Here is a 21,037-nt window from a genome sequence, read left to right on the forward strand (position 1 = left end):
TCACCCCAGATGAGTCAAGCCATGCGTTTTTTTTTTACATACATACATACCAGCCACACACAAGTATACAAAACATTAACACCTACTCTTTCCCTGACAGACTGACCAGGTGAATCCAGGTGGAAGATATGATCCCTTATAGATGTCACTTGTTCAGTGTAGATGAAGGGAAGAAAACAGGTGAAGCCCTGAGACATGGATTGTGTGTGTGTGCCATTCATAAGGGGAATGGGCAAGACAAAATATTTAAGTGCCTTTGAACGGGGTATGTGCCAGACGCACCGGTTTGTGTCAAGAACTGCAACCACGCTGGGTTTTTCACACTCAACAGTTTCCCATGTGTATCAAAAATGGTCCCCCACCCAAAGGACATCCAGCCAACTTGACACAACTGTGATAAGCATTGGAGTCAACATCCCTGTGAAACACTTGACACCTTGTAAAAACAAATAACCAATACAAGCACAGAAGACAATACATGCTCCCTATGTCCTCACTCGGCCATTGAGCATTTCCAACATTGATGCCAGGTAATGTGCCCCTACAGCAGCTTTACCTAATGTTGAGGGGTGATTTTCCTTTCTCTCTCTTTTTTTTAAATTAACATTTTACATCTGACAAAAAGCTTCCTTATTGCTTGGCCACTGAACAGCTTTACCATGTAAACCAATGTGTCCACACCACTGCATTGTTGTAGAAGAGAAAGCAATAAACTGAAACACCAATATTCAACGTTTCTATGTTGTACCTTTGTCTATGATGACAGACAGATCACCCAGGTTCACAATACAGCATTTTGTATTTCCTCATTGTGAACTTTATTTTTTTTTATACCCTTGATAAAGATACAATATAATACTCATTGCCATTTATCTTCTTATAATCTAATATCAACATTCTAATAAATTGCAATTTATACATGTACTCCTCCATAATATATTCACCAAATAACCATAAGTGTTCCACATCCACAGAACACATGGACCAGCAATAAAATGTTCCCATCCACCCTTTAGTTGAAAATAGCATAGGCTTCTCCAGAGGGATGGAACATTTGGAACAGCGCAGATAGAAATGGAATGAATAAAGCCGACTCAATCCCATGCGCCACACAACAGGGAATCAGATCGGGTCTATGTAGTACTTTTCTATCTGAATGTTCTGTAACGTTCCATGTTCCTGGATCAGCTGCATATGTAAGCAAAATGTCTGTACTGACCCGACATATTTCCAAGGGGGCAACTTCATGAAGCACAATCAATGAGATAGCCAGCTACCCTTTCTAAACGTTCAGGAACAACTGTGGACTTCTCGAGTTCCTTGGAGTTACATCTGAAAGTTTGTCGAAGTTATCTGGCAAACACATTGACCATCCTTGGTGAAGCACAGCCCAGGTTGGTCGTCATTTAACATGCCGATGCCGAACGCCCTCCTCAACGCCACATACACATGACAGGTTCATAGCTAGCTAACTCCACTGGGTCTTTGTTTGTTTTGGCTTCGTTACATTACGACACACTGAACATGGCTTTCTGAGCAAACATAAAGAGTACACTGTTGAGGTGCGCCCTACGCGATGCCCAAGGGGCGGCGAGGGAAACAGAACATTCCATCTCGAGCCAGGCTCGTGTATTATTCCGAGCCACTGAAGAACATGCCGACTGATCGATTATTGGCTGATCTTACAGCTCTGTGATCAGGAGGGATGGGCAGATGGATTGTACAGTGCTGTGGTATAACATGGGAGTTAGGATCTCTTCTCCACAGACCGATGCAGCACAGGCCTGGTCAGGCAATCAATGTATATCTGGCATGTTCAACTTGTGATGCCTTGCAAAGTGGCAGGTTATGCAGCTCGTGACCATGCAGATCAGACCATCGCGACTGGCTGTAAATCCATCCACTTGGCAACGTGTAGCAGGTTGAGAACAACGTAACTGCTCCAGCAAACTTTGCTGTGTGCGTCCGCACTACTAACTACTGAACAGAACTGGTGTATAATAGCAGACTGTTTTGAGATGTACATACAGATATACGATTGTGGACAAAAGTCTTACAATCCTACTGTAAATTTTACATTTTGCAGAGAGTGGAACAACATTTAGTTTTTTTTACGTTAATTATGTGATGACAGAACAGTCATACTGTAAATTGCATATTAAGAAAATAAAGCCACATTAACACCATCGATTTGTGTTTCAAACTTTTGCATCATCAGACCCATTCATTTACAATGAGTGTAGGTGGCCATAACGTACTGTGTGACACGTGCGTCTCACTTAGACAAGTCTGTCTGCATACATCTGTACATTTTCTGACGACATAGAAGTGAGCACACAAACAGTCCATCACATACAATCCAAATATAATACTATTTTGTTCATGTTATGAGCATCACTTTCCAACATGTTTATTTGGTAACTTCTGTATTCGTTTACATCGATTTTCAAGTATGTGTGTGTGCGTAAATATATAGTACCAGTAAAAGTAGAGACACTTAAAATACATTCCAGGTGACTACCTCATGAAGTTGGTTGAGAGAATGCCAAGAGTGTGCAAAGCTGTCATCAAGGCAAAGGGTGGCTACTTTGAAGAATCTCAAAACAAAAAAACAAAAACAAATGTTTTATTGTTTAACACATGTTTTGGTTATTACATGATTCCATAAGTGTTATTTCATAGTTTGATATCTTCCCTATTATTCTACCATGTAGAAAATTGTTAAAATAAACAAAACCCTTGGAATGAGTAGGCGTCCAGACTTTTGACTGGTACTAATATATATATTTATATACATACACACACCTGTACATATACAGTATATGTACTCTAACCCTTTTTTCTAGCACATAAAAAAAAGATGAACGTCATACATACGTTGAGCCAACTGAATGTCTTCAAGTTTAGCTGTCTGAAGACTGGAGGATAATCTAGATATTTTAATTGACACTGAACAAGCGTGAGTGTGTGTGTATTATCGTATTGCACAGGGCGATACATTTTTTATATGAAATTGTTCTCGTGTTCTTTGGAACATGGAAACAAACAGATGATACTATTGTAACTCTGTATCCGAGGGCTAAGATGTCATGCGGTGTACTGCCCCCCCCCGGCATGTGTGTTGCGGTGTAAAGTGTCCCCCACAGTCAGTCCAGGTACATGGGTGAGATGGGGGACGCTGGGATCTGGTCCAGGATGCGACACACGTAGCTGGCCACATCCACACACCTCTCCTCATACATCAGGATGAACGGGTGTTTCTGGGGGAGATAAAAACATTACCTCAGTCACAAGTTCAATATGGCCACTGAGAAACTACACTGAACACAAATATACAAATCGGAAGATGTAAAGTGTTGGTCCCATGTTTCATAAGCTGAAATAAAAGATTCTAGAATGTTCCATATGCAAAAAAAATATATCTATTTTGCATTCAAGCCTCCGTTTTGGATGTATTCCTTTTTTTGACAGTGTGCGGGTCCATTTCTTCCACTCTTCTTATTTTGACTCCTACGCACCTTGAACAGACACTTTTCAGTAGTAAGGAACCTTAAAAGAGCACAGACGGCTTCTGATTACTTCTGAAATGAAAGATCGCAGAAATTTTCCATGCGCACAAAAAGCTTATTTCTCCCAAATTTTGTGCACAAATTTGTGTACATCCCTGTTAGTGAGCATTTGTCCTTTGCTAAGACAGGTGTGGCATATCAAGAAGCTGTCAGGTGTGGCATATCAAGAAGCTGATTAAACAGCATGACTATTACACAGGTGCACCTTATGCTGGGGACAATAATAGACCACTAGAATGCGCAGTTTTGTCACACAATACAATGACACAGATGTCTCAAGTTGAGGGAGAATGCAAATGACATGCTGACTGCAGGAATGCCCAGCAGAGCTGTTGCCAGAGAATTGAATGTTCATTTCTCTAACATAAGCCACCTCCAATGTAATTTTAGAGAATTTGGTAGTACGTCCAACCGGCCTCACAACCGCAGACCACGTGTAACCCTGCCAGCCCAGGAACTCCACATCTGGCTTCTTCACCTGCTGGATTGTCTGAGACCAGCTACCCAGACATCTGATGAAACTGGGTTTTCAAAACTGAAGGATTTCTGCACAAACTGTCTCAGGGATGCTTATCTGCATGCTCGTCATCCTCACCAGGGTCTTAACCTGACTGCAGTTCGGAGTTGGACTATATTCCACAGGCCACAATCAAAAGCCAACAACTCTATGTGAAGGAGATGTGTGACGCTACACAAGGCAAATGGTGGTCACACCAGTTACTGACTGGTTTTCTGATGCACACCCCTACTTTTATTTTTAAAGGTATCTGTGACCAATAGATGCATATCTGTATTCCCAGTCATGTGAAATCCATAGATTAGGGCCTAATGACTTTAAAATGTACTAATTTCCTTATATGAACTAACTCAGTAACATCTTTGACATTAGTGCAGGTTGCGTTGATATTTTTGTTCAGTATAGCTCAGGCTTTACAGTTGCCCACATAGCAGACAATACACAGTGAAATCCAAAAGGCATATAACAGCCCAAGTCCTACCATAGAAAGACAAACTTACCAGGAGCTCCTTGTACTTTGGCCGTTTTGACTCATCCTTTGTAAGGCTGTAAAAAAAAATAGGGGGGGGGCAATTATATATACAACAAACAGCAATATATTGCTGTTGGGTAAACAGCACTGTTGCCTTTTCACCTTTCTACCAGTAGAGGGCATAAATGAAAAAGCCTCTAGATGACCGTCATTGTGCAATAGCATATCCAGTGGTAGACTGCTTTCACCAGAGGTGATACTCACCATAAGTTGACAAAGTTGATGAACTTGGGGGAGAACTGCCTGTCTTCAGAGTTGCAGAGCTGGGGCGGCTCGCCCTTCACCACCTGGGTCAGCTGATCAAACACACTATTCCACTTGGGGTAGGGGAACCTGCCGGTGGCAAGCTCGTACTGAAGACACACAAGAAGAAAAATGTTATTACTCATTGGCTACCACCACCACCAAGGGTTTAGAATTAGTTAAAAGATGCACTATGCAGAAATAGCTCTGCAATTTCCTGGTTACAAAAATTCTAACGGTTTCAGTTTGTGACAAAAACAAGCTAGTATAGAGAATCATTGTACCACCTAATACGCTGTGAAATATCTATTCCATAAATCGTAGCTGATGTACAAAACTGAAAGTAAAAGACACAAAAAAGAAACTTAAGGGAAGCATCAAAATAGTGAACATAGAACAGATCTACTGCTTCTTAGACTTCAATGGGAATGAAAGATCTATAACTCACATTTCTATGTGAATTTGGTCGTCGAGGCACCCAAAAAGTTACATATTGCAGCTTTAATAGGTTGATATCAATAAAACTCAACCGTGCAGCAAGGCAATAATATATGTTTGGCAATATAGTAAAGCCATTTTTCTCCAGTCCCATTGGTCAGCATCAAATCAATGTAGGAATCATCTGAATGAGATAATTACCAGGGTTATCCCCAAACTCCACACGTCTGATCGGACGTCGTAGCCTTGTCTGGAAGCACTGGGGTCTATCCTCTCCGGCTGGAGGACAAAAACACAACTTAACCAACATTACACTTATATACGATATACTGGGCAATTCAGGAACTGAATCCTAGCGAACATTGTAGTGAGATTTGCACAAACATTCAAGTTACCCAGGCGTCTAACTACCGTACTTAGTATTTGTTTCAAACAATATAAAGAAAGAAGTGCGCGCTGTCATGTAAAAATCCTCCCAGCGTGAAATAGTTCCCAATCGTTCTGATTGTGTTGTGATTGTAACGTCATGCTGTAAAACTTCTCCCAGCGTGAAAATGTTTCCAGTTCAATAATTGCACGTGCGTCTCTTTATGTGGATGGCTGAGCTTGTGCGGATGTTTCTCTCACACCCTCCCGTAGTGCCAACGTCTTTGTAATCGCAAAAATGATTGGTCACTGTCAATACTCCTGGCAACCATTGATTGGCAGATGTGTTAAGCAAATGTGCGTGCCCACAGAACAGTTTTCCCTCCGTGGTCGAGAAAGGGTGTGAGAGAAACATGTTGCTCAGCCATCCACATAAAGAGACGCACGTGCAATTATTGAACAGGGAACATTTTCACGCTGGGAGAAGTTTCACAGCATGACATCACAACACAATCAGAACGATTGGGAACCATTTCACACCGGGATGATTTTTACATGACACTCGTCTCAACCAGACTTACCGCCATGTAGGGTCTGCAGCCTGCGTCTCTGGTCTTGGCTATTGAGTCCACCAGCTGGCCGCTGATGCCAAAGTCACACAGCTTGATGTTACCGTTACGATCCATGAGAATGTTGGAAGGTTTGATGTCTGGGAGAGCACACAAACAAAGGTTTTAAGAGTTCATGCACCAAACATAGCTGTGAGAATCATTTTTACACACATGGCCAAACTGAAAAAGATGTATCTGACAACCAAGACTTACCTCTGTGAATTATTTTCAAGTTTTCTTTTAAGTGGTTCAGTGCTTTAACGGTCTGTAAAAAGAAAAGTAAACATTTTGTCACAATCTACTGTATCTGTGACCAACAACTGCATTCATATAAATATGTTATAAACAGATTATATTTCACAAAAATTAACTCACTGCTAATGTGATTTTGCCTAATATTTCCTCTGGAATGACGTCATCTAACGAACAATATACATATTTGTAGAATTTGTCGAATGAGGTAGACATTAGTTCCATACATATCCAACAGTCGCCCTAAAAAGAAAGAGATTTCATTATTGATCACAAGTATGCTAAACAAACATAATTGAAACAAAACCACGTTTCCAGTCCCGACCCAACATTTGATTATTACTTCTGCCCCAGAACAGAACCTCTCTAATTAGATATTCTAACTGCTCTGATATTCTTCATGATCGGTGTCCCGTCCACGAGATGGTTGAGCTAACGTAGGCTAATGTGATTAACATGAGGTTGTAAGTAACAAGAACATTTCCCAGGACAGAAAGCTTAAATTCTTGTTAATCAAACTGCACTGTTCAACTTATAGCAGCTATTACATTGAAATAATACCATGCTATTGTTTGAGGAGAGGGCACAATTTTGAACATGAAATGTTATTAATAAACAAATTGGGCACATTTGGGCAGTCTTGATGTAACATTTTGAACAGAAATGCAATGGTTCATTAGATCAGTATAAAACGTTGCACATACACTCCTGCCATCTGGTGTCCAAAATCTAAATTGCAACTGGGCTGGAATAATACATTATGGCCTCGCCTTTGCATTTCAAAGATGATGGTCCAAAAAATATATACAAAATAATGTTTTTTTTGTATAATCTTTTACCAGATCTATTGTGTTATATTCTCCTAAATTCCTTTCAAAATTCCACAAACTTGCTTCAGGGCCAGAGCTACAGGCAGTTAGAGTTGGGTATGTCATTTTAGGCGAAAATTGGAGGAGAAAAGGGGCGGATCCTTAAGTGCTCCGTACAACTGTACGATAGAGACAGTCACTACTCCTAATATAGTAAATTCAAAAAGTATTCAGGCCACTAGTCTTTTTCCACATTCGTTACATTACCTCATTCTAAAATGGATTAAATAGTTGTTCCCCCTCATCAATCTACACATTACTTCATAATGACAGAGCTAAAACAGCTTTATAGATTTTTTTGCAAATGTATTAAAAATAAAAAACTGAAACATCACATTTACATAAGTATTCAGACCCTTCAGTCAGTATTTTGTTGAAGCACCTTTGGCAGCGATTACAGCCGTGAGTACTCTTGGGTATACACATCTGTATTTGGGGAGTTTCTCCCATTCTTCTCTGCAGATCCTCTCAAGCTCTGTCAGGTTGGATGAGAAGCATTGCCTGAAACCTAAGTCCGGGCTCTGGCTGGGCCACTCAAGGACATTCAGAGACTTGTCCCAAAGCCACTCCTGCGTTGTCTTGGCTGTGTGCCGAAGGTCGTTGTTCTGTTGGAAGGTGAACCTCTGCCCTAGTCTGAGGTCCTGAGCGCTCTGGAGCAGGTTTTCATCAAGGTTCTCTCTGTACTTTGCTCTGTTCATCTTTCCCTCAATCCTGACTAGTCTCCCAGTCCCTGAAAAACATTCCCACAGCATGATTCTGCCACCACCATGCTTCACCGCAGGGATGGTGCCAGATTTCCTCCAGACGTGACACTTGGCATTCTGTCCAGAGTTCAATCTTGGTTTCATCAGACCAGAAAATCTAATCATGGTCAGAGTCCTTTAGGTGCCTTTTGGCAAACTCCAAGCGGGCTGTCATGTGCCTTTTACTGAGGAATGGCTTCCGTCTGGCCACTCTACCATAAAGGCCTGATTGGTGGAGTGCTGCAGAGATGTTTGTCCTTCTGGAAGGTTCTCCCATCTCCACACAGGAACTCTGGAGCTCTGTGACAGTGACCATTGGCTTCTTAGTCACCTCCCTAACCAAGGCCCTTCTCCCCCGATTGCTCAGTTTGGCCAGGCGGCCAGCTTTAGGAAGAGTCTTGGTGGTTCCAAACTTTTTCCATTTAAGAATGACGGAGGCCTCTGTTTTTAGGGAACTTTTTTGGTACTCTTCCCCAGATCTGTGCCTGGACACAATCCTGTCTCAGAGCTCTACAGACAATTCCTTCAACTTCATGGTTTGGTTTTTGCCTTGACATGTACTGTCAACTGCGGAACCTTATATAGACAGGTGTGTGCCTTTCCACATCACATCCAATCAATTGAATTTACCACAGGTGGACTCCAATCAAGTTGAAAAGACAGCTCAATGATGATCAATGGAAACAGGATGTACAAGCTCAATTTTCGAGTCTCAGAGCAAAGGGTCTGAATACTTATGTAAATAAGGTATCTGTTTTTTATTTTCAATTTGCAAAAATGTAAAAATCTGTTTTCACTTTGTCATTATTGGGTATTGTCTGTAGATTGATGAGGGATTTTTTTACATTTTAAATTCAGAATAAGGCTGTAACAGGGCCTCCCGAGTGGCGCAGCGGTTCAATCCCGTGCTGTATCACAACCGCGCTCTAGAGACTCCTTGTGGCGTGTCACTGTGCGGCTGGCTTCCGGGTTAAGAGGGCGGGTGTTAAAAAGCGCGGTTAGGCGGGTCATGTTTCAGAGGACGCATGAGTCGACCTTCAACTCCCGAGCCCGTTGGGGAGTACCAGTGATGAGACTAGACAGAAAATGGGAAGAAAAAGGGGGTAAAATATATATTTTTTAAAGGCTGTAACGTAACAAAATGTGGAAAAAGGAGTCTGAATACTTTCTGAATTTACCGTATATAATAGAACAGTCTCAACTCTCTGAAGAGAGTTCCGTAAACTGGGCGATATAGAGGTAGTCACTACAGAGTGCTGAAGCGTGTAGCAAGTAAAACTTCTCCTCAGTTTTAACGCTCACCACCGAGTTCCAAACTGCCCCTGGAAGCAATGTCAGAACAAGAACTGTTCGTCTGGAGCTTCATGAAATGGGTTTCCATTCCGAGCAGCCACCTAAATTCTAAGATCATGCATAATGCCAAGCGTCGGCTGGAGTGGTTGGACTCCGCCATTAGACTCTGGAGCACTGGAAAGGCGTTCTCTGGAGTGATGAATAATACTTCACCATCTGGCAGTCCGACGAATCTGGGTTTGGCGGAAGCCAGGAGAACGCTACCTGCCCCAATACATAAGTGCCAACTGTAAAGTTTAGTGGGAGGAATAATAGTTTGGTGCTGATTTACATGATTCGGGCTACGGCCATTAGTTCCAGTGAAGGGAAAATCTTAATGCTTGAACATACAGTGACATTCTAGACGATTCTGTGCTTCCAACTTTTTGGCAACAGTTTGGTGAAGGCCCTTTCCTGTCAAAGTGAAGTCTATACAGAAATGGTTTGTTGAGATCCCGTGTGGAAGAACTTGACTGGCCTGCACAGAGCCCTGACCTCAACCCCATCGAACACCTTTGGGATGAGTTTCAACGCCAACTGCGAACCAGGCCTAGTCGCCCCAACACAAGTGCCGACCTCTCTAATGCTCATGGCTGAATGGAAGCAAGTTCCTACAGTAACTTTCCAACATCTAGTGGAAAGCCTTCCCAGAAGAGCGGAGGCTGTGATAAAAGCAAAGTGTCCACATACGTTTGTATTATATAACAGTCTCACCTCTCTGAAGAGAGCTCCGTAAAACTGGACGATATAGAGACAGTCACTACTCCTCATCACAACGTCTAGATCCATCAGCAGCTGCTTCTGCTCCTTCTCATCCACCGTGGAACGGATCCTCTGAGGGAGACAGTGACAACAACCAAACATGTTCAGCAGAAATAGGGGAAACTATCAACAGCTTAGAGGTCAGTTCATAGGACGTACTAGTCATCACCTGATGAAGACCATTATGGTCAAAACATTGTTGTATTACTAGGTCTAACATAGAATGGTTCCGGAGGAGATGGCTGACGTTTTATGGGCTCCTAACCAATTGTGCCATTGTGTGTGTTTTTTATTTTGTACATAATGTTTCTGCCACCGTCTCTTATGACCGAAAAGAGCTTCTGGATATCAGGACACTGATTACTCACCACGTAATGGACGAAGATTCCCTTTAGCGAGTCAGACGCGATTTACTTCAGACACCTGACAAGGCCCAAATCCCGGTCATTCGCAGGAGAAAGAGATAATGGGGACGTAGGTCAGGGTGCCTTGTAAGGATCTGACGGCGAGGGGGTAATCTACCTGTACCATCAGTCCTATTAGCCAACGTACAATCATTAGATAAACTAGACGAGGTACGACCACGAATATCCGACCAACGGGACATTAAAAACTGTAATATCTTATGTTTCACCGAGTAGTGGCTGAACGACGACATGAATAACATACAGTTGGCGGGGTTAACGTTGCATCGGCAAGATAGAACAGTTGCCTCCGGTAAGACAGGGGTGGCGGTCTGTGTATATTTGAAAATAACAGCTGGTGCACAAAGTCTAATATTAAGGAAGTCTCGCCTGAGGTAGAGTATCTGATTATAAGCTGTAGACCACACTATTTACCAAGAGAGTCGTCATCTATATTTTTCGTAGCTGCCTATTTACCACCAAAAAAATGATGCTGGCACTCAATGAGCTGTGGCCGGAACTTTAATGCAGAGAAACTTAAATTGTGCAACCAGAGGAAAAAAACCCTAGACCACATTTACTCCACACACAGAGACGCGTACAAAGCTCTCCCTCGCCCTGCATTTGGCAAATCTGAACATAAATCTATCCGCCTTATTCCCGCTTACAAGCAAAAACTAAAGCAGGAAGCGCCAGTGACTCAGTCAATAAAGAAGTGGCCAGATGACTCAGATGCTAAGCTACAGGACTGTTTTGCTAGCACAGACTGCAATATGTTCCGGGATTCTACCGATGGAATTGGGGAGTACACCACATCAGTCACTGGCTTTACCAATAAGTGCATCGACGACGTTGTCCCCACATTGACTGTACGTACATACCCCAACCAGAAGGCATGGATTAAAGGCAACATCTGCACTTTGCTAAAGGGTAGAGCTGCCACTTTCAAGGAGTGGGACTCTAACCCGGACACTTATAAGAAATCCCGCTATGCCCTCCGACAGATCATCAAACAGGCAAAGCGTCAATACATGACTAAGATTGAATCGTACTACACCGGCTCTGACGCTAGTCAGATGTGGCAGGGCTTGCAAATGATTACAGACTACAATGGGAAGCAAAGCCGCGAGCTGCACAGTGACAAGCCTACCAGATGAGCTAAATTACTTCTATGCTCGCATCGAGGCAAGCGACACTGAAGCATGCATGAGAGCATCAGCTGTTCCGGGCGACTGTGTGATCACGCTCTCCGAAGCCAACATTCACAAGGTCGCAAGGATAAACGGATTACCAGGACGTGCACTCTGAGCATGCGCTGACCAACTGGCAAGTATCTTCACTGACAACCTCTCCCTGTCTGAGTCTAATACCAACATGTCTCAAGCAGACCACCATAGGGCCTGTGCCCAAGAAGACTAAGGTAACCTGCCTAAATGACTACCGACCCGTAGCACTCACATCTATAGCCATGAAGTGCTTTGAAAGGCTGGTCACGGCTCACAATACCATTATCCCAGAAACCCTAGACCCACTACAATTTGCATACCACCCTAACAGATCCACAGACAATGCAATCTCTATTGCACTCCACACAGCCCTTTCCTACTTGAACAAAAGGAACACCTACGTGAGAATGATACTCATTGACAACAGCTCAGTATTGAACACCATAGTGCCCTCAAAGCTCATCACTAAGCTAAAGACCCTGGGACTAAACACCTCCCTCTGCAACTGGATACTGGACTTCCTGACAGGACGTCCCCAGGTGGTAAGGGTAGGTAACAACATCTGCTGTGCTGATCCTCAACACAGGTGCTACTCAGGGGTGCGTGCTCAGTCCCCTCCTGTACTCCCTGTTCACTCATGATTGCACGGCCAGGCACAACTACAACACCATCCCTAAGTTTGCCGACGACACAACAGTGGTAGGCCTGATCACCGATAGCGTTGAGACAGCCTATAGGGAGGTCGTCAGAGACCTGACCGTATGGTGCCAGGACAACAACCTCTCCCTCGACGTGATCAAGACTATGGAGATGATTGTGGACTACAGGAAAAGGAGGACCGAGCACACCCCCATTCTCATTGACGGGGCTGTAGTGGAGCAGTTTGAGAGATTCAAGTTCCTTGGCATCCACATCACCAACAAACTATCATGGTCCAAACACACCAAGACAGTCGTGAAAAGGGCACAACAACGTCTTATCCCCCTCAGGAGACTGGAAAGATTTGGCATGGGTCTCAGATCCTCAAAACGTTCTACAGCTGCTGCATCGAGTTGCATCACTGCAACCATCATGGCAACTGCTCTGCCTCCGACCGCTCTACAGAGGGTAGTGCGAACAGGCCAGTACATCACTGGGGCCAAGCTTCCTGCCATTCAGGTCCTCTATACCAGGCGGTGTCAGAGGAAGGCCCTAAGAATTGTCGAAGACTCCAGCCACCCTAGTCATAGACTGTTCTCTCTGCTACCTCACGGCAAGCGGTACCGGAGCGCAAAGTCTAGGTCCAAAAGGCTTTTTAACAGCTTCTAATCCCCAAGCCATAAGACTCCTGAACAGCTAATCAAATGGCTACCCAGACTATTTGCATTGCTCCCCCCCGGCCCCCTCTATTACACTGCTGCTACTCTCTGTTTATTATCTATGCATAGTCACTTTACCTCTACCTACATGTACATATTACCTCAATTACCTCAACTAACCGGTGCCCCTGCACACTGACTCTGTACCGGTACCCCCTGTAAATAGCCTCGCTACTATTATTTTATTGCTGCTCTTTAAATGTTTGTTTTTTTACTTAACACTTATTTTTCTTAAAACTGCATTGTTGGTTAAGGGTTTGTACAATAGCATTTCACTAACGTCTACGCCTGTTGTATTCGGCGCATGTGACAAATACAATTTGATTTGACCAAGAATCAAGACGATAGTTTACAAGCTTTCCTATTCATTATGCATCCTCCTTGAGATGGGCACATCTAAACCAAACTGTCACACACAGATCCATGATTTATTTACATGGACAGAGCAATTTACGAGGTGGGTAGACTACAGTATATCAATGTTACTATTCAGCCTGTAATGGCTCAGTCAGTGAGGATGAGAGAAGCTGGTGTGGTCACCTTGACGGCCATGATCTGTCCACTGGGTTTGTGCTGCATCTTGTTGACGGAGCCGTAGGCCCCGCGGCCGATCTCCCCCAGGTCCCTCAGGTCCTCGGCCGTGAAGTCACAGGCATTCTCTGTAGAAATCTTCAGCTTCCCCGACGACTCGATACTGTGTGTCCTCATACGCTCTCTTTAGGGGAGGGAGGGAGGGAGGGAGGGAGGGAGGGGGAGGGAGGGAGGGAGGGAGGGAGGGAGGGAGGGAGGGAGGGAGGGAGGGAGGGAGGGAGGGAGGGAGGGAGGGAGATGGGGTAAAGCAGAGGGAGGAGGGGTAAAATAGGAATATAGGAAGATAGAGAGACGAAAGGGAGTGTGTTTGGGGCAGAGAGGGGAAAATACATTATACATACATGAGGAAGTGATAAATAATGCATCAAGTCCCTGAGCCGCTAATCTTATTTGGAGACATTTAGAGAATGCCTCCACCTCGCTCCTATTGCATTCAAGTATCACGTTTTGTCACAAGTACAGTGAAATGCTTAACCTACAAGCCCCACCCAACAGTGCAGTATTCAATATCCAAAAAAGTATAACTCATTTTAAAAATGCATGAGAAACAAGATATTACTTCTGGGTTATTTCCTCAATAGCAGAGCAGACTGAAGAAGATGCTGACTCATCCTACACAGACATTTTACTGTATTCCCAGGGCTGAGAATAAGAGTGCTTTAAACCCTGTTTATACCTGCACACAAACAGTACCCTACAGTGTGTATGAAGATGATATTTCCCTAGAAGAATAAAGCAAACATAAATCACCAAACAGAAATACATAACCTGTATAGAACTTACAAAAAGTTACTGAAAAACTAAACTTAGGCCTATCAGGACTCAACAACCCTTTCGTAACACCCCTCTTACTGACCATTAGATTAGCACTAGGATAAGGGTGTGTTTTGAACCCGCTCTCCACAGCACTTACATGTGTGGGTTCTGGAAGGAGGGGGCAGTTGAAGGTGAGGGATTGAGGGGCAACCTGGTAGCTGGCTTCACTGGAGGGTTGGCGAAGTTCAGCTTCAGGGCTTTACGTTTACCTGGCAGAGAGACAGGAGGAAACAGACATGTTCGTACACGACACATGCTGGTTCGGGTGAGGAAAAAGGGTGAGCATGTAATGATACGTTGGTGGATGGGACACAGAATACAAATGATATAGGGTTGTAAGAGAACAGGATGAATGAACATGGAATAAATAGATTTCAAAATATGATGAGATCAGTTCGAACTCGTTCAATAAAACTAGTATGTGAACCCCACTAAATTCATGCTAACCAGGAGAAGTCCCTGAGTAAATTTAGTTTCAGTGTAACTCGAGTGAGAAATTCAGCAAATGAAAGTATCAGTAATGTTTCAGGAGACTGGAAAATAATACACTACATGGCCAAAAGCATGTGGACACCCCTTGAAATTAGTGGATTCTGTTATTTCAACCACACCTGTTGCTGACAGGTGTATAAAATAGAGCAAACAGCCATGCAATCTCCATGGACAAACATTGGCAGTATAATGGCACATACTGAGGAGCTCAGTAACTTTCAACGTTATACAGTCATAGGATGCCACCTTTCCAACAAGTCAGTTTGTCAAATGTCTGCCCTGCTAGAGCTGACCCAGTCAACTGTAAGTGCTGTTATTGTGAAGTGGAAATGTCTAGGAGCAACAATGGCTTAGCCGCAAAGTGGTAGGCCACACAAGCTCACAGGACGGGACCGCGGAGTGCTGACATGCGTAGCACGTAAAACTCGTCTGTCCTTGGTTTCAACACTCACTACCAAGTTCCAAACTGCCTCTGGACGCAACGTCAGCACAATAACTGTTCATCTGGAGCTTCAGGAAATGTGTGTCCATGGCCGAGCAGCAGCACACAAGCTTAAGATCACCACTCGCAATGCCAAGCATCGGCTGGAATGGTGTAAAGCTCGCCGCCATTGGACTGGAGCAGCGGAAACGCCTTCTCGAGTGATGAATCATGCTTCACCAACTGGCAGTCCGATGGAATAATCTGGGTTTGGCGGATGCCAGAAGAACACTACCTGCACGAATGCATATTGCCAACTGTAAAGTTCAGTGTAGAAGGAATTATGGTATGGGGCTATTTTTCATGGTTCGGGCTAGGCCCCTTAGGTCCAGTGAAGGGATATCTTAACGATACAACATACAATGACATTTTAGACGATTTTGTGCTTCCAACTTTGTGGCAACAGTTTGGGGAAGGTCCTTTCCTCTTGCAGCATAACAATGACCCTGTGCACAAAGCAAGGTCCACACAGAAATGGTTTGTCGAGATCGGTGTGGAAGAACTTGACTGGCATGCACAGAGTCCTGACCTCAACCTCATCCAACACCTTTGGGATGAAATGGAACGCCAACTGCAAACCAACATCAGTGCCCAACCTTACTAATGCTCGTGGCTGAATGGAAGCAAGTCTCTGCAGCAATGTTCCAACATCTAGTGGAAAGCTTTCCCAGAAGAGTGGAGGTATATTATAGCAGTAAAAGGGGGACCAACTCAATATTAATAACTCATGATTTTGGAATGATATGTTCGACGAGCAGGTGTCCACATACTTTTGGTGTAATTATAGTGTCACTGCCACATGCTCAGAGAGACAGCCTCCCCATACCTTTCAGGCTTGGATTTGCCAGATATTGACAGAACACAAGCACGATGCATTATAAACACAAGCAAAGTGCCCACAAATGCAGGGGCTCCCACTTGCCAGGAAATGCAGACAACACTCCAGTGTCATTACTGAATTACCACTACAAAATTAACCCAACATGAATTGATTGCATTGCAAACCTGCATGCGCTGGGAATCCATTTAAGACATTTCCATAGTTTGTTTAAATTGTGCAGTAGCTACAGTAACAGACTTGTCAAAGAGGAAACCCACCAACACCCTCAAAACATGATATGATGTCCAAACGGGACAGCAAGATATAATCTATTCCATACTAACATAGTCTGTATCTGTTAAATCTTTAAGTGCTAAATGTTTCTATCATGGTCTTTTATCAGCCTATACATAACAGGGAAAAAATAACTGTTAGGTACTCAACTATATGATAATATTGAAGATGAGATGGGAGCGTGGGGTCTTCTTTGACATACAGAGTAGAGTGACCTACAGGCCCAAATCAGAGGTGCAGTACTAGTGGTCCCATTAACCATTATGCCCAGGTGCAAATGAATCCTCACCCAAACAAAATGCTCCACCGTGGATTAGATTAGTCAACAGAGAACAGTAGACAGATCGCCCCACTACCAGAGAACCACACAGGCTGCATCTCAATAGTCTAGAGTGGCGTCCTCTCCTTGTCTCCTCCCCCACCTACCTTGTATCCTATCCTTCACTGCTCTGACAACACATACTAGGTGAAAGAGATTTGGTTGATGCCCAACAAATATTTACTGTCAACTGTCCAGTCAGTGCAGATAGAGGAAAGGAGACACTTCAGACTATTGGATGCACCCACAGAGAGAGAGAGGGTTGTTGTGCTATGAGAGAGTGCTAATGCTTACTTTGGGGCACTCCAGACAGGCTTATCTGAAACCCTAAGGTAAAGAAAAGACATTTTACTACATTTTGGCTTTGCGCTCTTTTACTGTAAAACATGGGAGTGTTTTCCAATAGGTTTCAATTTTTTGGGGGGTCTAATCTGGTTATCCCTGTGATTATGAATTTAGCCTGTTAAATTTAGCAACAGTTGCTGTTCCGCAAGAGTGCAACATAGGCGGCAACATGTAGTTGAAGATTAATACATTGATTCTGTGTGATTTACAGGTGGATAGATAGTGAGTTAACAACAGGGAGATCTATGTCATCTGGATGGAAGTCGTCAATCTACTATGACTGCGCAACCCTAGCTTTCAATGGCAAGTGAGGGCTGGTCGTGTTATTTGTGTATTTATGCTACCCTACAAATATTTGGCCATCTAAGATATTGTGCCTCATATTAGGCTACAACAATGAGTTTATTTCAGGAGGTGGTGGGAAATCTCTAACCTAGAACCCATACCAGTGAATGGAAACATACAGAATGGGGAACTCAATGAGGAAATCAAAATCAAAAAGGGAAATGGGGACTGAGACAATGGTAAATCATATTCCACTAAGATGAACAGAACATCGCATCAACAACAACCTAGTAATATTCTACTGAAATCCTATTTTAAAAAATCTACAGTACCTGTTTCATTTTGACACCTCCAGCACGTGTTGATTTCTGAAATGTTTAAAATAAAGCAGAACATTTGCTACAGACATCTACAACTGCATGTGTCAAAGTAGGCTTAGATTAATAGCACTAAAACACTGATCACAGACTGCAACATTACACAACAGTGACAATTAAGCAATAAGGCACGAGGGGGTGTGGTATATGGCCAATATACCACGGCTAAGGGCTGTACTTATGCACCAAGTGCCTGGATATACCGCAGCTAAGTGCTATGTTGGCCATATACCACAAACCCCCGATGTGCCTTATTGCTATTATAAACTGGTTACCAATGTAATTAGAGCAGTAAAAAATACATGTTTTGTCATACCCGTTGTATACGGTCTGATATACCAAGGCTGTCAGCCAATCAGCTTACAGGTCTCAAATCACCCAGTTTATAATAAACAATAAAGCACTGACATGTCAATGCCAATTATGTCTCAATATTTCCAAGGGAAAATATACATAGAAACACAAAGTAATTACATTTGTGATCATCTACATGTCAAATTAATTCGCTAACAAAACAGTAGTACATAGCCTATATACGTTTGGTGAAAGAGAACATCAATTTTTCAATCTGGTACTAGGCCCTGTCTTTAGTGGTGGATGCAGCGACTAACTCGACTAAAATCGATTAATGGAAACTCAAATACAGTGAAACGTCCGTAACTACAATGTAACAATTGTCACATGGCGCGATCACGTTTCAATAGTTGTAACATTGTTACAGTACACTGCGCAGAAAATTACAATGTTGCAACAAATGGCCGAGGCGCTACATTTAGCAGCATATAGCTAGCTGCATCTCTTCTATGTAGCTTAGCCTCTCGGGGCAATGGTAGCTAGGCTAGCCAAGTCATGTTTTTCAGCAGCTAAATAACTCTAATCAAGTAGAAAAATCGACATTTCGGGCATCTGCTCTTACCTTGCATGTTGCTGACGGTGGTCATGTGTTGTGTTTGCGGGTGATGATGGTGCGAGGTGGATCCTGCGATGTTGCTGTTGGAGGTTGTTGAGTTGCTGTTGGAACTGGGAGACGCCATTGTTGTGTTCGATTCCAGCAGCGCTCAGGCTGCAATGCAGGCAGAGTAAACTTCGCCCTCTCTCGCTCCACACGGGACACTGCGCCAGCCGAGCGAACGCAGCACAGCATACGACGGCCACGTCTATGGATGTGCTATGGCACCCGATTCTGCACCATGGACACTCCTGAGTCACGGAAGACAGTGCGTAACAGTTAGCATACGCCAGATGGGGCGGGGGTTTCCATTGGGCTGGTATAATGGGACACCCAGCAATACTATATATATATATATATACTTTTTTATTTAACCAGGCAAGTCAGTTAAGAACAAATTCTTGTTTACAAGATAACCGGTTGTGATGCAGCCTGAATTCGAACCAGGGTGTCTGTAGTGACGCCACTCGGGAGTCCATATTTTTGAGTTGAGTAATCCAGTGGATATGGCTACAGGGAATGCTATGAACATAATCATTTATTGAATGGGGGTTATGGAGACATTGTAAGGTTGGCCCAGGGCCAGCAGAATATTGTCCTTGTTCAATGCAGTTTCCTATGGGTGTGTGTCTGAAGCTGGTGTGAGGTATGACAGGTCAGTGGAAAGATCAAATATAGTGTAGCAACCTTAACACAACATCTAGCAACCGTGTCAAGAGGTTTGGACCTCTTGGTGTAATGGTTAAGGTGTTGGATTGACAGTCACATGTCCCAGTCTAGAGCTATACTCCAGATTCACTACATTGGTGTGAGAAGTGGGATGTATACGTGAGGAACTTGATATGTAGAGAAGCATGGGGACATGCTCTCCTGAAGGAAGGGTAATCTAGCAACCTTAAAGGGAAAATCCACTCTAAAACTGTCTTTTTCTATTTTTAAAAAATATACATTTCCTTTATTATTGTAACACATTCAGAAGGTAGCCTTGACCGAGGCTGATACAGTCCCAAATGTTTTACATGTCAGCAGTCAAGCTTTTTGCATCATCACAATGATGTAGCCGGTAATCAAATGTTATTTGTCGCATGTGCTGAATAAGCAGTGAAATGCTTACTTACAAGCCCTTAACCAACAATGCAGTTTGAAGAAAAAAATAAGTGTTAAGTAAAAAATAGATAAGTAAAACATTTTTAAAAACATTAACAAATAATTAAAGAGGAGTAGTAAAATAACAATGGCAAATCCAAATCTACCAATTCTATGCATATCCTAGCTTCTGGGCCTGAGTAACAGGCAGTTTACTTTGGGCACGCTTTTCATCCAGACGTCAAAATACTGCCCCCTCGCCCAAAGAGGTTTTAAAGTGACTATGTGTAGATAATAAACAGAGAGCAGCAGCAGCGTGAAAGGTGTGTGGGGGGGGGAGGGGGATAGTCTGGGTAGCCATTTGATTAGCTGTTCAGGAGTCTTATGGCTTGGGAGTAGAAGCTGTTTATGTTTTTTGGACCGAGACTTTGCACTCCGGTACCGCTTGCCGTGAGGTAGCAGAGAGAACAGTCTATGACTAGGGTGGCTGGGGTCTTTGACAATTTTTAGGATCTTCCTCTGACACCACCTGGTATAGAGGCCCTGGATGAAAGGAAGCTTGGCCCCAGTGATGTACTGGGCCGTACACACTACCCTCTGTAGTGCCTTGTGGTCGGAGGCCGAGCAGTTGCCAGTGATGCAACCAGTCAGTTTGCTTCTTGAAAGTCCAATATCTTGAGACTTCTGACATGCAGAACATTTTGGGACTGTATCAACAGTGGAATAATAAAAAATACAAATCTAAAGATAGTTTGAGTGGATTTTCCCTTTAATCCAAAATCCAATGACCTCATCAATAGGTTTGGAATAAGGTGTTGGCTTGACACTTGCTAGATCTGGGTTCAAGCCCTGGGCAGGGCTACCCCCTGAATATGTTACAATAATAAAGGAAATGTATAAAAGGGTTTAAGTAGTAGAATAAAGAAAAATATATTTCTTAAAGTGTGATCTGCCATGAGC

General features: G+C 43.3%; 1 protein-coding gene across 2 annotated transcripts; it reads right to left on the reverse strand.

Moving 5' to 3' along the window:
- Positions 1-794: 794 nt before the first annotated feature.
- On the reverse strand, positions 795-19,266 carry map2k4b (mitogen-activated protein kinase kinase 4b). 2 transcript variants are annotated; one of them, XM_046356980.1, is made up of 13 exons: positions 18,959-19,266; positions 17,998-18,033; positions 17,330-17,362; positions 14,727-14,838; positions 13,763-13,937; positions 10,187-10,306; positions 6,652-6,771; positions 6,490-6,541; positions 6,247-6,374; positions 5,501-5,578; positions 4,823-4,971; positions 4,587-4,632; positions 795-3,260 (listed from the first exon to the last, which is right to left on the reverse strand). In XM_046356980.1, the coding sequence occupies exons 1-13, from the start codon at positions 19,074-19,076 to the stop codon at positions 3,147-3,149; spliced, it is 1,281 nt and encodes a 426-aa protein (XP_046212936.1). In that variant the 5' UTR covers positions 19,077-19,266; the 3' UTR covers positions 795-3,146. The 2 variants fall into 2 exon arrangements, with proteins under 2 accessions (XP_046212936.1, XP_046212937.1); XM_046356981.1 differs by lacking the exon at positions 17,330-17,362 and having other exon boundaries at positions 18,959-19,265.
- Positions 19,267-21,037: the final 1,771 nt, after the last annotated feature.

This window comes from Oncorhynchus gorbuscha, linkage group LG07, assembly GCF_021184085.1.
Source record: "Oncorhynchus gorbuscha isolate QuinsamMale2020 ecotype Even-year linkage group LG07, OgorEven_v1.0, whole genome shotgun sequence".
Classification (NCBI taxonomy): Eukaryota; Metazoa; Chordata; class Actinopteri; order Salmoniformes; family Salmonidae; genus Oncorhynchus; species Oncorhynchus gorbuscha.

Bases quoted from the DNA above. Each gene is read 5' to 3' on its own strand.
- map2k4b (XM_046356980.1), bottom strand. From the start codon at position 19,076: ATGGCGTCTCCCAGTTCCAACAGCAACTCAACAACCTCCAACAGCAAC. The intron at 18,034-18,958 runs GTAAGAGCAGAT...TAAACATTTCAG, and splicing joins CACCGTCAGCAACATGCAAG to AAATCAACACGTGCTGGAGG. The intron at 17,363-17,997 runs GTACTGTAGATT...TCTTTACCTTAG, and splicing joins GAGGTGTCAAAATGAAACAG to GGTTTCAGATAAGCCTGTCT.